Source organism: Erinaceus europaeus, chromosome 4, assembly GCF_950295315.1.
Source record: "Erinaceus europaeus chromosome 4, mEriEur2.1, whole genome shotgun sequence".
Taxonomy (NCBI): domain Eukaryota; kingdom Metazoa; phylum Chordata; class Mammalia; order Eulipotyphla; family Erinaceidae; genus Erinaceus; species Erinaceus europaeus.
This window is the reverse complement of record NC_080165.1, coordinates 35,484,995-35,499,641: the sequence shown is the minus strand read 5'-3', so window position 1 is coordinate 35,499,641 and position 14,647 is coordinate 35,484,995. Positions and strand designations below refer to the sequence as shown.

The 14,647-nt window shown below is 39.5% G+C and overlaps 1 protein-coding gene across 1 annotated transcript; it reads right to left on the bottom strand.

Moving 5' to 3' along the window:
- Nucleotides 1-762: 762 nt before the first annotated feature.
- On the bottom strand, nucleotides 763-1,731 carry LOC132538192 (olfactory receptor 2W1-like). The gene has a single exon (XM_060190791.1). It carries the CDS (start codon nucleotides 1,729-1,731, stop codon nucleotides 763-765), a length of 969 nt encoding a protein of 322 aa, XP_060046774.1.
- Between the last annotated feature and the right edge of the window lie 12,916 nt (nucleotides 1,732-14,647).

Sequence of the window (14,647 nt, the reverse complement as noted above, 5' to 3'; positions counted from 1 at the left end):
AGGACAGAGAGAAATGGAGAGAGGAGGGGAAGACAGAGAGGGGGAGAGAAAGACAGACACCTGCAGATGTACTTCACCGCTTGTGAAGTGACACCCCTGTAGGTGGGGAGCTGGGTGTTCGAACCGGGAACCTTAGGCAGGTCCTAGCGCTTCGCAGCACGTGCAGTTAATCCGCTGTGCTACCCCCTGACTCTCAGCTTTCCTATTCTTTACCCCTCTGGGAGTATGGACCCAAGATCATTGTGGAATGCAGAAGGTGGAAGGTCTGGCTTCTGTAATTGCTTCCCCGATGAACATGGGCGTTGACAGGTCGACTCATACTCTCAGCCTATCTCTTTTTCTTTCCCTAGTGGGGAAGGGCTCTGAGGAAGCGGAGCTCCAAGGCATATTGGTGGGGTTGTCTGTCCAGGGAAGTCTAGTCGCATCCTGCTAGCATCTGGAACCTGGTGGCTGAAAAGAGAGTTAACAATATAACCCCCCAACACTTCATCTGCACTATTCCAGGCTTTAGGTCCATGATTGTTCAAGAAGTGTTCCTTAAATTAATGAATCATTTTATTGGCTATAAGATAGTGATATAAGAAGACATAGAGATAGAGAGATGAAGCAAAGGAATAATGCACTGCCTATGGAACTCCACTTTGTGGTTATTGGTCTTCTGTGGGGTTGGGGATCAAACTCAATGTCTTACCCATAGCTCTACCAGTGGGTCATCTTCCTAGCTACTAGGAAATATTGTACTTTCGCTCTCTCCATTCTTACTCATGTGTTTCTACCTGACTCACAACTTTTCTGTCCATTTAAAAAAATACATAGCATTCTTTTTATTGCACTCTTTACATCTTTGTTTCTTAAAGTATAGATCAGTGGGTTAAGACTGGGTGTAATGATTGTGTAAAAGAGTGTAAGGAACTTGCCCTCATCTAGGGAGGTGCTATTATTCTGTGGTTTCATGTACATATAAATAGCTGTTCCATAAAACAGAGTTACAACTGTGAGGTGGGAACCACAAGTATTGAGGATCTTATGCCATTTTCCTGCTGACTTGATCCTCATGACAGCTTGAGTGATGACTCCATATGAGATGAGGATGAGTGAGAGAGGTACTAGAAGAAGGACCACTCCAAGAGTAAAGACAACAATCTCAAGTACTTTTGAATAGACACAAGCCATTTTGATCAATGCTGGCATCTCACAGAAAAAGTTGTCCACTTCCCGTTGCCCACATCTTGGCAACTTCATAGTCAGGGAACAAAGCAGTAAAGCACTTCCCAGACCACCTATCCAGGAGGTTAGCACCATGTTCTGGCAGAGCTGAGGGTGCATGATGACTGTGTAGTGAAGAGGTTGGCAGACAGCAGCATAGCGGTCATAGGCCATCGCAGCCAAGAGGAGACATTCTGTGGCTCCCAAGTCAAGGGCAAAGAAGAATTGCAGCACACAGCCTCCATAAGTAATGGACTTTTTAGGGCCCCAAAGATTCACCAGCATCTGGGGCACAATGCTAGTTGTATAGCAGAGGTCCAAAAAGGACAAATTGGATAAGAAGAAATACATGGGAGTATGGAGGTGAGTGTCTAGATAGGACACAAGAATGATGGTTGTGTTTCCTACTAGAGTCACAAGGTAGAAGATGAAGACAACCCCAGAGATGATGTGTTCTAGTTGAGGCCAATTAGAAAACCCCAGAAGAATGAAGTCTGTTGTTGAACTTTCATTGCTTGTTTCCATTGCTTCTTTTGAAAGGCTAGAAGACAATATCAAAGGGATGTTGCTGAGGAATTATTCTGATGCAGTCTCTGCCCCCAGATTTTACCACGCCCCGCAATATCCTAGCAGTGCCCCCTTCAACCAGTCTTGGCCCCACAGTCACCCCTGATTGTTGCCCAATAAAAAGCCCCCTCACCCCCTCTCTGGGCTCTCAGCTCCCCCTTTCTCAGGTCTCGCTCCCTTCTCTAGCCCAGTGGTCAGGTAGTGTGACGGCCATTGTTGGCTGACTCCACGTGGCCTGAGCCACCCCCCTCCATCCTATAATAAAGATTTGTGTATCCCCTTGCTCTGGACGTCCACTCTCTTCTCCGTGGTGCAGCCCGGCACCTGACCACTACAACAACAAAGGGACATAAATACTCTTGGTTTTAGGTAGGACTAAGACACTCTGAGATTAGTCTGGCTATACAAAACTCATGTATTTTCATATTTCTCTGATCTGTAGCCCCTGTCTTTGTATGTTACTTATGTTGAGTGATCAAATTATCTTAGCATTTATTTATATCCAGAGATTGTTCAACATCATGTTAAATTCAATCACGCTGTATTGGGAGTCTCTGAAAAGCTTGCTGTGATATTCCATTGATGGCTTGGCATATTTTAATTAGAGAACTTATCCACTATTGTGAATGAATTTTTTAAAAAGTATTTATTTATTTTCATTTTTTTGCCTTTTTTTTAAAACTCTTTTTTTAAAAAAATATTTTCTTTGTGAATGAGAAAGGAGGAGAGAGAAAAAGAACCAGGCATCACTCTGGTACATGTGCTGCGGGGCGTTGAACTCAGGACCTCATGCTTGAGTGTCCAATGCTTTGTCCACTGTGCCACCTTCTGGACCACTTAAATGCTTTAAAATTTTTTAAAATATATTTTCTTTATTAATGAGAAAGGAGGAGAGAGAGAAAGAACCGCACATCATTCTGGTACATGTGTTGCCGGGGGTTGAACTCAGGACCTCATGCTTGAGAGTCTAATGCTTTATCCACTGTACCACCTCCTGGACCACTGTGAATCAATTTTCAGGGTGACATACATTTTGAGGAATTGTTACTCCTCTGCACTACATCATATGTATTACATGGTTATGGCAAATGCTTTGTTATAAAAGGTTGTAAAAAGTGAAATGACGTGGCATATTTTTGGGTGAGACCTAACATTAATTAGTAGAAATAACTTTCTTATTCACCTCCAAATATTTAGAACCAATCATTATTCGTAGTCAAAACCTTTGCCATTGCCAACTTTTTCCTTCTGTATTCTTCTGTTCAACATTATAGATGTATTTGTTCTTGCATTAATTTCAGTGTTTACTCTTTGTTGTTTGAATTTTTTTTTCTTGACAGAAATTTCCACTATTTGCATACACTGAAGTTATGTTTATTTTTATATTTTTCATAATTTTTGCCGAATCTGAATGGTATCGGTAATGCTTGCAAAGTCATAAATGGTCATAGTTTCACAGTCCCTTGGTCTCTATATAAACATTAAGACCATTTGTTTTAGCATCTTTTCATCTGACCATTCCATACAGTTAGCAATCTTGGTGATTCAAACAAAAGGCACTTCCTTATGCCAGGTGTGTTATGTGCTTATTAATAAAGATAATGATAATTCCTTCTAAAAGGGAGGGTGTAAAGCTTAAGATTGAAAGATGCAAAATGGATGCAACTGGTGGTGAAACAAGTGAAAAAGTGAAAAACACTTGCTGGAGAGGCTTACTCATTTGTAGAATACTGAACTAAAGCAGAAGAACTTTCAAAGAATATAGCAACCAAACTATTTCTTGAAGCCTTTGTCAAAAGTATAGTAATTGTGGAGGGCACACATGAACTAGAACGATAAATGATGGATGAATTGCATACATATGATAGGTGTGAAAGTACATCCCTAAATTTTATCTACTTATTTATCTATTTACTTATTTATTTCCACCAGGATTATCAATGGGGTCTGATGATAATATCACAATTCCTAATGGTACTTTTATTTTTTCTTTTCTTTTCTTTGGTAGGATAGAGGAACATGGGGGGTTGGGAGAGTGAGGGAAAGAAAGAGAGATGGTGAGAGGGAGTGAGAGAGAGAGAGATACCAGTAGCAGTACTCTAAGACTTGAGAAGCTTTTGCCTCAGCAGGTGGTGATGGGGCTTGAACATAAGCTTTCACACATGGTAATGTGAGTGTACTACCCAGTGTGCCATTGTCTAGGGCCCATCCCTGAAATTTTGTATTTTGGAAATCAATGTTAAATCAATATTAATTAAAAAATTTAGATACTGTGAAAACACTTGGTATTGTGCTTCATTCATTATTAGAATATAAAAAATGACTGTAGTAGGAACACAAGAATTACTGATATGTACATAACTAAAAGAAGAACAAAAAAACATAGAAAGAGATACTAGGAGACATAATAAGAGAAACAGATATCAACACAGTCATAGTAGTGTAACTTAAACCCCATGTATGCAGCCTGTGACACAGTTTAACCAGTGTGGTACTGAGTTCTCATGTCTGAGGTCCTTGTTTAATCCAGGTACTGCATTTGGCAGAGTACTAGTCTTCTGTCCTCACTCCCCCTTCTCTGTCCCTACATATCTACATTGTGAAAAAAATCTTTTTAAAAAAAATCTGACATCAGTATAATGATCATTCCAACAGAAAGTTAACAAGGAACTTAGTTCTCAACTGATACATTAATGGACATAATAGAAATACACAGGAAATTTGTCCCATGGTAGAGGAATATACGTTCATTTCTTCTCCAGGGTACATAGAATCTGTTTTATGAATAAACCATATGTTGAAACTCCTAACAGTTATTTATGAAAACTCAAATTATGTCAAGTATATCTTTTTTTTTAAATTAAGTCTGAGACTTTATCATCTACAGAATGGTGAGTCTGCAGTATTTTTATTTATTTATTTAAAATTAAAAAAATATCTTTATTAGATAGAGACAGACAGAAATTGAGAGGATAGAGAGGGAGAGAGACAGAGAGACACCTGCAGCTCTGTTTCACCACTCATGAAACTTTCCTTCTGCAGGTGGGGACAGGGGATTGAACTGGGTCCTTGCTCACTGTAACATGTGTGCTCAACCAGGTACGCCACCACCCAGCACTCATCATGTATATTTTAGGATAATAATGACATGGAATTCAAAACCAACCATGAGAAGAAAGTTGAAAAATCACAAATGTGTGGATACCAGATCACATGGCCCTAAAAAAATAAGGAGGTGGTGTAGTAGATAATGCATTGCACTCTCAAGCATGTGATCCTGACGTCAATCTCCAGCATCACATGAGCCACATTATTCTGATACAAAAAGGAAACATTCCATTCCTTCTTTCCTTCCTTCCTTCCTTCCTTCCTTCCTTCCTTCCTTCCTTCCTTCCTTCCTTCCTTTCTCCCTTTATCTCTCTCTCTCTCTGTATTTCTCTCTTTTTTTCTCTCCCTCTTGTTCATACTCTGTTCTTCCTTTATTTATAGAGACAGAGAGAAATTGAAAGGGCAAAAGGATAGAGAAGGAGACAACTGCAATACATTCTTGTTGTTGAGCCTCTTGTGAGGCTTCCTCCCTGTAGGTAGGGACCAAGAGCTTGAACCAGGTCCTTGAGCATGGAAATGTGTGTGCTCTATGAGGTGTGATAATGCTTGGCCAAAAAAAACAAAATTCTTTTTTCAAATGTGAGTAACTTAAAAAAGTTACTTATTTATTTTTTATGAGAGAGAGAGAGAGAGACCAAAGCACATCTCAGCTCTAGCTTATCTTAGTGCTGGTAATTGAATCTGGGATCTCAGAGCCACAGGCAAGAAAGACTTGCATAACCGTTATGCTATCTCCCAAGCTGAGACCCCCACCTTGAAAATATATATTGGGCTGGAGAGATAGCATAATGATTATGGAAATTACTCTTATGCCTGAGATTCCCAGGTCCCAGGTTCAGTCTCCAGTACCATGGTAAACCAGAGTTGAGCAGTGCTGTAGTAACTAAACAGAACAAAAATAAACAACAAAAAGCCCATAACAACAACAAACTAAAATCAGTTGTGTATGCTCTCTATAAAACCTTTGGACTAATTGAAACTTTACTGTGTATTTGATTTCCCTCTTATATGTACTATCTTGTACCTGTTTTTATTGTAATTCAATCTACATTTACTTCAATTATTTCTGAGAATCATGTAGATGTGTATTCCTTGTCCCTCCCTCCCTTTCTTTTCTCTTTCTTCTTTCCTTTTTTTTTTTGATTTATTTTATTTATTTCATTAGACAGAGATAGAGGCACAGAAAGGAGAAAGAGGCCAGAGTGGCAGTCTGGCATATGTGTTTCTGGGATTGAACCTGACACCTCATGCTTCAAAGTCCAAAGCTTCACCACTGCACCACCTCTTAGTCCTCCATTCCTGGCTTTTTAACATGCTAACACTACTAGCTTTTTAAATTTGATTATATGTTATCTTTTAAAAAATATTTATTTGTTTATTCCCTTTTGTTGCCCTTGCTGTTTTTTTTTATTGTAGTTATTATTGTTGTTGTCGTTGTTGGATAGGATAGAGAGAAATGGAGAGAGCAGGGGAAGACAGAGAGGGAGCGAAAGATAGACACCTGCAGACCTGCTTCACCGCTTGTGAAGCGACTCCCCTGCAGATGAGGAGCTGGGGGGCTCAAGCCGGCATCATTACGTTGGTCCTTGGGCTTTATGCCATCTGCGCTTAGCCCGCTACGCTACCGCCCGACTCCCTATTATATGTTATCTGTTTAAAAATATTATTTATTTATTTATTCACTTTTGTTGCCCTTGCTGTTTTATTGTTGTAGTTATTATTGATGTAGTTGTTGTTGGATAGGACAGAGAGAAATGGAGAGAGGAGGGGGAGAAAGAGTGGGGGAGAGAAAGACAGATACCTGCAGACCTGCTTCAACGCCTGTGAAGCGACTCTCCTGCAGGTGGGGAGCTGGGGGCTTGAACCAGGATCCTTATATGCCAGTCCCTGCGCTTGGCGCCAGGTGCGCTTAACCCGCGGCTCTACCGCCCGGCTCCCTATATGTTATCTTAATAAATATTTTACCTTCTCTGACTCAACAAATAATATCGCTAATCTTTAAAAAAAAAAAAAGAAAAGAAAAGACAAAACTTATTTAGGCTTGGTAAAATAGCTCATTTTATTAATGCACTAGTTTTCCCTTTGTTTTATTCAGGTTTGAGCCTAGCCCCCATTACACTGAAGGGAGCCTGGTGCAGTGGTTTCTTTCCATCTCCTTATCTCTGGAGAAACAACAGCAGCAACAATGGTGATTTATCTACTGCAATACACATATTCAAGGCTCACTCTCATTATAACTTTAGAGACCTCTTTCACAGAAAGTAATAATGGGAGGAGGAGGTTTCATGATTTTTATGCAAAAAGTCTGTCATGCCCCACAAGAACCAGTTCAAGCCCTGGCTCCCCACCTTCCGGGGAGTTGCTTCATATGCAGTGAAGCAGGTCTGCAGGTATCTATCTTTCTCTCCCCCTCTGTCTTCCCCTCCTCCCTCCATTTCTCTCTGTCTTATCCAGCAACGACAACATCAACAACAACAACAGTAATAACTACAATAACAATGAAAAGCAACAAGGGCAACCAAAGGAAAAACAAATAAATAAATATTTTAAAAATTAGGAAAAAAAAAAACTGTCATGCCCGAGGCTCTAAGGTTCCTGGTTCAATCATCCCGCAACACCATAAAACAAATCTGAGCAATGTTCTGGGGGAAAAAAAGAGTGATAATATTTACTAGGAAATATAAAAACACCAGATAATCAAAACAAGCCTAAGGAAAAAAAAAAGAAAAAAAAAAAGGGCATTGTTATACTTCTTGATTTCTATGTATATTACAAAAGGATAACAATAAAAAGCATGATATTGGAATGAAGTTAGAAACACAGTTGCATCACACAGAATTGAGAGCCCAGAAATAAATCCACACAGATATGCGTAATTAAGCTATATCAAAGAAACCCAAGATAAAATGGAGTACGGAAAGTGCTTTCAGTAAAAGGTGCTATGTGAACTGCACTGAGCGAGGAAACCCATCTCTTTCATAACAAACACAAAATTTAACTAAAGACTGGAAATTAAAATTTAACTGGAAGACTAGAAATGGAAAAATACACAAAGGAGTAAGTGACAAAGCCTTCAACATTTTTTTTTTTTGGATAGTTTTATGGCATATTTACAATAGCAAGGTGAACAAAGGGGACATCATTAAATTAATGGAGAGTGAAAGAATTATTAAAATGAAAAGGTGGGGCATTGTTATGCAAAGTGCTTTTATACATGAGGTTCAAATCCCTGGCATCAGAGTAAGCCAGAGTTGAGCACTGCCTGGTCTAAAATAAAAGATTATTACAAAAAATTATGTACGTCTTTGCTGCCTTGGAGGTGGGTTAGTGACTAGAGCTTAAGCTTTTAAAATGTGTAAAGAAAAGCGCCAAGCGGTGGCGAAGCGGGTTAAGGGCACATGGCACAAAGAACAGGGACTGGGTTAAAGATCTCCACCTGCAGGGGGTTCACTTCCCAAGCAGTGAAGCAGGTCTGCAGGTCTGTCTCTCCTCCTCTCTGTCTTCCCCTCCTCTCTTGATTTCTCTTTGTCCTATCTGACAGCAATAACAACAACAATAATAACAGCAACAATAAACAACAAGGGCAACAAAAAGAGAAAAAAAATAGCCTCCAGGAGCAGAGGATTCATAGTGTAGACACTGAGCCCCAGCGATAACCCTGGAGGCAAAAAATAAAATAGAATATATAGAGATATTAATTGGATTTTTAAAAATTATTTTTCAAGCAAGAGGTACATTTCTGTAAATATTCAACATCAGGGAAGAAAAAAGCAATATAAAAATATAAGTTAGTGGTTCCTTGGAATTCCATATAATGAAGTATTGGGTATCCTGTCTCTTAAATCAATCCAAATCTAATATAATAATTAAAAAAATCAAAACAGCTAAGACCCCCAGCCTCTAGCTCAGAACATTGTGATTTTCTTTCTTTCTTCTGTTTTAAGAGTATAATTATATAATTACCTCACAGTGTGAACTTGAGCAAGCTAAGTAATTCACTAATTATTAGTTACTACCTTTGTAAAGTAGTTGTTCCAATAGAACCCACTTTGTAGGGTGGTTATCTGGATGATGAAATATTAAGTGCAAAATATTTAATACAATGTGGAGCATAGAAAGCATTCAAAAACTTTAGTACTCACTATCAGCTCTCACTGAAATTTAGTATAACCCAAATTCCTGGTGGATATTAGTATACTGACGTGTAGGCCTCACATACCTTTCCTATCTTCTCTCTCCTATTGTTATTATTATTATTTTGCCTCCAGGATTATTGCTGGGGCTTGGTGCTCGCACCACAAATCCACTGCTCCTGGAGGCTATTTTTTCCCCTTGTGTTGCTCTTGTTTTATTGTTGTTGTGGTTATTATTATTGTTGTTGTTATTGATATCATTGTTGTTGGATAGGACAGAGAGAAATGGAGAGAGGAGGGTAAGACAGAGGGAGAGAGAAAGATAGACACCTGCAGACCTGCTTCACCGCCTGTGATGCGATCCCCCCTCTGCAGGTGGGGAGCCAGGGGCTTGAACCGGGATCCATGCACTGGCCCTTGCACTTTGCACCATGTGTGCTTAACCCATTGCGCTACTGCCTGACCCCCTCCTCTCCTGTTTTTTTAAATTATAAATTTTGTAATTTATTAATTTTGTTAAGTTATGGTAGAGATAAGGAGAAATAGGTAGAGGGAGGAAAGAAAGAGTGAGAAAGAGAGACACCTGCAGCACCACTCCACTGCTTGTGAAGTTTCCCCTTTATAGTCTGGGACTTTATAGTTTGACCCACTCACTTGGTAACTTGTGCACTTGCCCTGTTACATCCTTTTCATGTGAAACAGAGGCCCTTGCTGTATGACATCTTTCTTTCTACCTTCTGTTTTGACTCCATATCTTTTTCAGTTGCAATAGCTGAGAATACTAACTAGTAGACAAATGTATCTGAATTTATTGAAGTTGTCATCAGGAGGAACTCACAGTTGCCAGGATTTCATGGAGTCTACATGTAGTCTTTTCTCTTGAAGATGATCCACCACTTCATTGACAGTTCAGAAAAGCTCTTCTTCATGGCATCGCCTCATGGGCTATCCTACCACCAGTTTCCTATGCTAACAAGCGATCACATTTGCTTTTGAAAGCAACAGCTGACTCAGACTCAATAGAAACATACTGATAAGAAATGTGGGTGATGGAGCAGCACTAAGTGTGGACCGGTGGAAGAGCTGAGAAATAAGTTTTTGTTAAATATATTTTCTATAGGGTATTTGTAGTTGTTTGGTGTGTGCTCTGTTTACAGGACTGTGAACAGGGAAGTATTTACAACACCAAGGGCTACTGTTCTGATGTGATTCAGACCTGAGGGACTGATATTCCACAGAGGTGATTAAGAAATCTGTAACTGTGATCAGAAGGTTATCCAAAAGCCAATTTTTTATGAGAAGTTCCCTTAGGAGATTTTTCTCCTCCTCCCCCCTATTTATTTATTTGTTTATTTATTTATTTATTTGTTATTACTATTTTTAAATATTTATTTATTTGTTCCTTTTTTTGCTCTTGTTGTTTTATTGTAGTAGTTATTATTGTTGTCACTGATGTCATCGTTGTTGGATAGGACAGAGAGAAATGGAGAGAGGAGGGGAAGACAGAGAGGGGCAGTGAAAGACAGACACCTACAGACCTGCTTTACCGCTTGTGAAGCGACTCCTCTGCAGATGGGGAGCTGGGTGTTCGAACCGGGTTCCTCATGCCAATCCTTGCACTTTGTGCCACATGTGCTTAACCCGCTATGCTACTGCCCGACTCCCTATTTAAAATTATTTATAAAAGTATCGACACTGTTGGATAGTATGCCAGCTCCCCCTGGCTTCTGCTTAACCATATGCCTATATAGGGATGGATTTAATCCCATTCAAAGCTTTGGTCTATTTACATAAATCACTTTTACATAAAGCTCTGCCTCCAGGGCATTGGTGGTTCAGTGATAGGATTTTCACCTGCTCCGCCCCCTCTGTCACACTCTGATTTTCACCAGTCACTTTTCTCTCCACCCTCTCTATGTCACATCCTGTTTCCACCCTACTTGGCAAGTATATATAAAGACAGCATTGTGAGTTTTAGAGTACTTGAGTTTAGCTTAGCTCGTCTTAGATTGTGCTGCATCCTGCATGAATAAAGAGATACTGCCTACAGCTCAACCATGAGTCCCTGGTCGTCTGTTACCCGCCCGTGAAGCCAGCCCGGTGAAAACAACCTAGCCCGCACAAAACAACAGACACTATTAGAATAAGAGGGGTACAATTCCACACAATTCCCACTATCAGAGTTCTGTATCCTATCTCCTCCTTTGAAAGTTTTCCTTTTCTTTATCCATCTGGGACCATAGACCCAGAATCATTATGGGGTGTAGAAGGTGGAATATCTGGCTTCTGTAATTGCTTCTCCGTTGAACATGAATGTTGGCTGGTCAATCCATACTCCAAGCCTGTCCTAGAGGTTCCAGGATTGTGAGAATATGGGCTTTATAGAGAATGGGGAAAGTTTCCTGCTGTCTCGGGGTTTAAGAATGCAATAGAAAGTTATTATTATAACCAAGTTATTTGGAAATCTGGTTGACTCTGAAAATCCCATCATTAGGATTTTCAGTATCATACAAGACCTCACCATAATTTATGTCACTTAATGCTATTAACTCTCTCTTTTTAAAATAAATTTCTTTTATGTCATTTAATTTTAGAGGTGAGTTTATTTATTTATTTACTGTATTCAATATATTGTTGAAGGTAGAACAATAGTACAAACCATACATGCTTTCAAATTAACAGATCTAATGAAATTTATTTATTTAACAAATAAGATAAACAAGTTGGAGGAAAACAGTTACTTTCCTTGTATTTGTAGGCACAGGGAAGAAAGTATCCAGTTGCATAAAATTATGGAATAAGGGGTAACATGCTGGTCCACCAGGTTAAGCACACATAATACTAAGTGCAAGGACACAAGCAAATACTCAGGTTCAAGCCCCTGGCTCCCCACCTGCATGGTGGGGGTGGGTACTTCACAAGCAGTGAAGCAGGTCTGCAGGTGTCTTTTTCTCTCCCTCACTATCTCTCCCTTCTCTCTCAATTTCTCTTTGTCCTATACAATAAAATGGGAGAAATGGCCACCAGGAGCAGTGGGTTTGTAGTGCTGGCACTGAGTTTCAGTGATAAGCCTGGAGGCAAAAACAAACAAACAGTGGTCTAGGAGGTGCCACAGTGGATAAAATGCTGGTGTCTCAAGCATGAGGTCCTGAGTTCAATCCCAGGAAGCACATGTACCAGAGTGATATCTGGTTCTTTCTCTCTCTCTCTCTCTCCCTCCTATATCTCTCATTAATAAATAAATAAAATACATAAAAAACAAAAACCAAACATATAGAGTAATCCTAGTTCTTCAGTGGTGAGTCATACTGTGGTTGTTTTGTTTGTAAGGACAGAACAGGGGAACACCTTTGAGGTTACCACTCAGAGAACTGGAGACTGAGAAACAACCTAGGCAACTTAAATGCCTCAACAATCTTCTACCTAACAAATTATCAGGAAATCACTATCCTGAATTTTATATTCATCACATCTTTGCTTTAGAACATAAGTTATATGTTGACATACTTATATGCATAAGTGAATATTGAAATAGCATGTATTTAAAATTAGTTGTGTTTGAACTTTAACAAAGAGTATTATACCATATATATGTTTATACGCATGCTTTTGAGTTTTTTCATCACTTTGTTACTCAGATTATTTAGTGCTTTATGCACTTAAATCATTAGTGTACCTAAACTTTATTTACATCATCTGTGTATCAATATGTTACAACAGTTTTGCCATTCATTGACTTACAATTTTGCCGATAACAGTTTTTGGCTCATATGACAAAATTCAGTTATGCTGAAAAATTTTCCCATAAATCTCTTGAGAGCTTATTTGCAATAATGCCTTTAGGGTATATATATTGAGAAGAGGAATTGCTGGATTATTGTTGGATTAAAATATTTATTATGGAATAAGTGAAAAATTAGATTAGCAAGTCATTTTCTCAAAAAAGACTGTAATTTATCATGTCCTTGATGTGTATTAATTCATCTATTGATCTATTCAATACACAGTCCAACACCTGTTCTCACAGACTTAGTTAGGTGCCATCTTAGTTTCCATTTCCTTAATAATTGGTGATTAGAACTTATTTTTATGGAGATTGGGTGGTGGTGTACCCTGTTGAGTGCATACATTACCAAGGCTGAGAACCTGGTTTCTGCCCTCACTCCCCACCTGCCAAGGAGAAGATCTCTAGCAGAGAATAAGTACTGCATGTATTTCCCTCTTTCTTCCTCTCTGTCTATCCCTTTCCCCATAAATTTCTCTCTTCTTATCAAATCAAGACAAAAAAGAAAAAAAAAAAGGTGGTCAGGAGGTGGATTGTTGTGCAGGCATGGAGACACTGTGATAACACCAGTGGCAATAAAAAAAAAAGTCTTTATTTTTTATTTTATTTATTTGTTTGTATTTTTAAACTTCATTTATTTATTTATTCCCTTTTGTTGCCTTTGTTGTTTTATTGTTGTTGTTGTTGTTGTTGGATAGGACAGAGGGAAATGGAGAGAGGAGGGGAAGAGAAAGACACCTGCAGACCTACTTCACTGCCTGTGAAGTGACTCTCGTGCAGGTGGGGAGCCAGGGGGCTCAAGCCAGCGGCTCGAACCGGGATCCTTACTCCGGTCCTTGGGCTGTGTGGCACCTATGCTTAACTCACTGCGTTACTGCCCGTCTCCCCAAAATTTATTTTTATTAACAGTTTCAATGTGTAATTTCTTTCTATAAAAACCTGTCTGTAGATTAAGACTATTCTGCTTTGTTGTTGTTGTTGTTTTGTGTTTTAATCCTGTGCCTTGGGCTTTTTGGCCACACTACCATGACTTAACAATAGGGACTACATTTTATATTTGTAGTTGTATTCACTTATCATCTTACTATTTCTTACAACTTATTTACCCAGTCAGAATCTAGTATAATTCTTAGTGCATGGTAAATGCTTAAGAAGTGTTTTTTTTTTTAAATTTTTTATTTATAAAAAGGAAACACCAACAAAACCATAGGATAAGAGGGGTACAACTTTGAACAATTCCCACCACCAGACCTCTATATCCAATCCCCTCCCCTGATAGCTTTCCTATTCTTTTTTTTTTAATTTCCTTTTGTTGCCCTTGTTGTTTTTATTGTTGTAGTTATTGATGCCATTGTTGTTGGATAGGACAGAGAGAAATGGAGAGAGGAGGGGAAGACAGAGAGGGGGAGAGAAAGACAGACACCTGCAGATGTACTTCACCGCTTGTGAAGTGACACCCCTGTAGGTGGGGAGCCGGGTGTTCGAACCGGGAACCTTAGGCAGGTCCTAGCGCTTCGCAGCACGTGCAGTTAATCCGCTGTGCTACCCCCTGACTCTCAGCTTTCCTATTCTTTACCCCTCTGGGAGTATGGACCCAAGATCATTGTGGGATGCAGAAGGTGGAAGGTCTGGCTTCTGTAATTGCTTCTCAGCTTTCCTATTCTTTACCCCTCTGGGAGTATGGACCCAACATCATTGTGGAATGCAGAAGGTGGAAGGTCTGGCTTCTGTAATTGCTTCCCCGATGAACATGGGCGTTGACAGGTCGAATCATACTCTCAGCCTATCTCTTTTTCTTTCCCTAGTGGGGAAGGGCTCTGAGGAAGCGGAGCTCCAAGGCATATTGGTG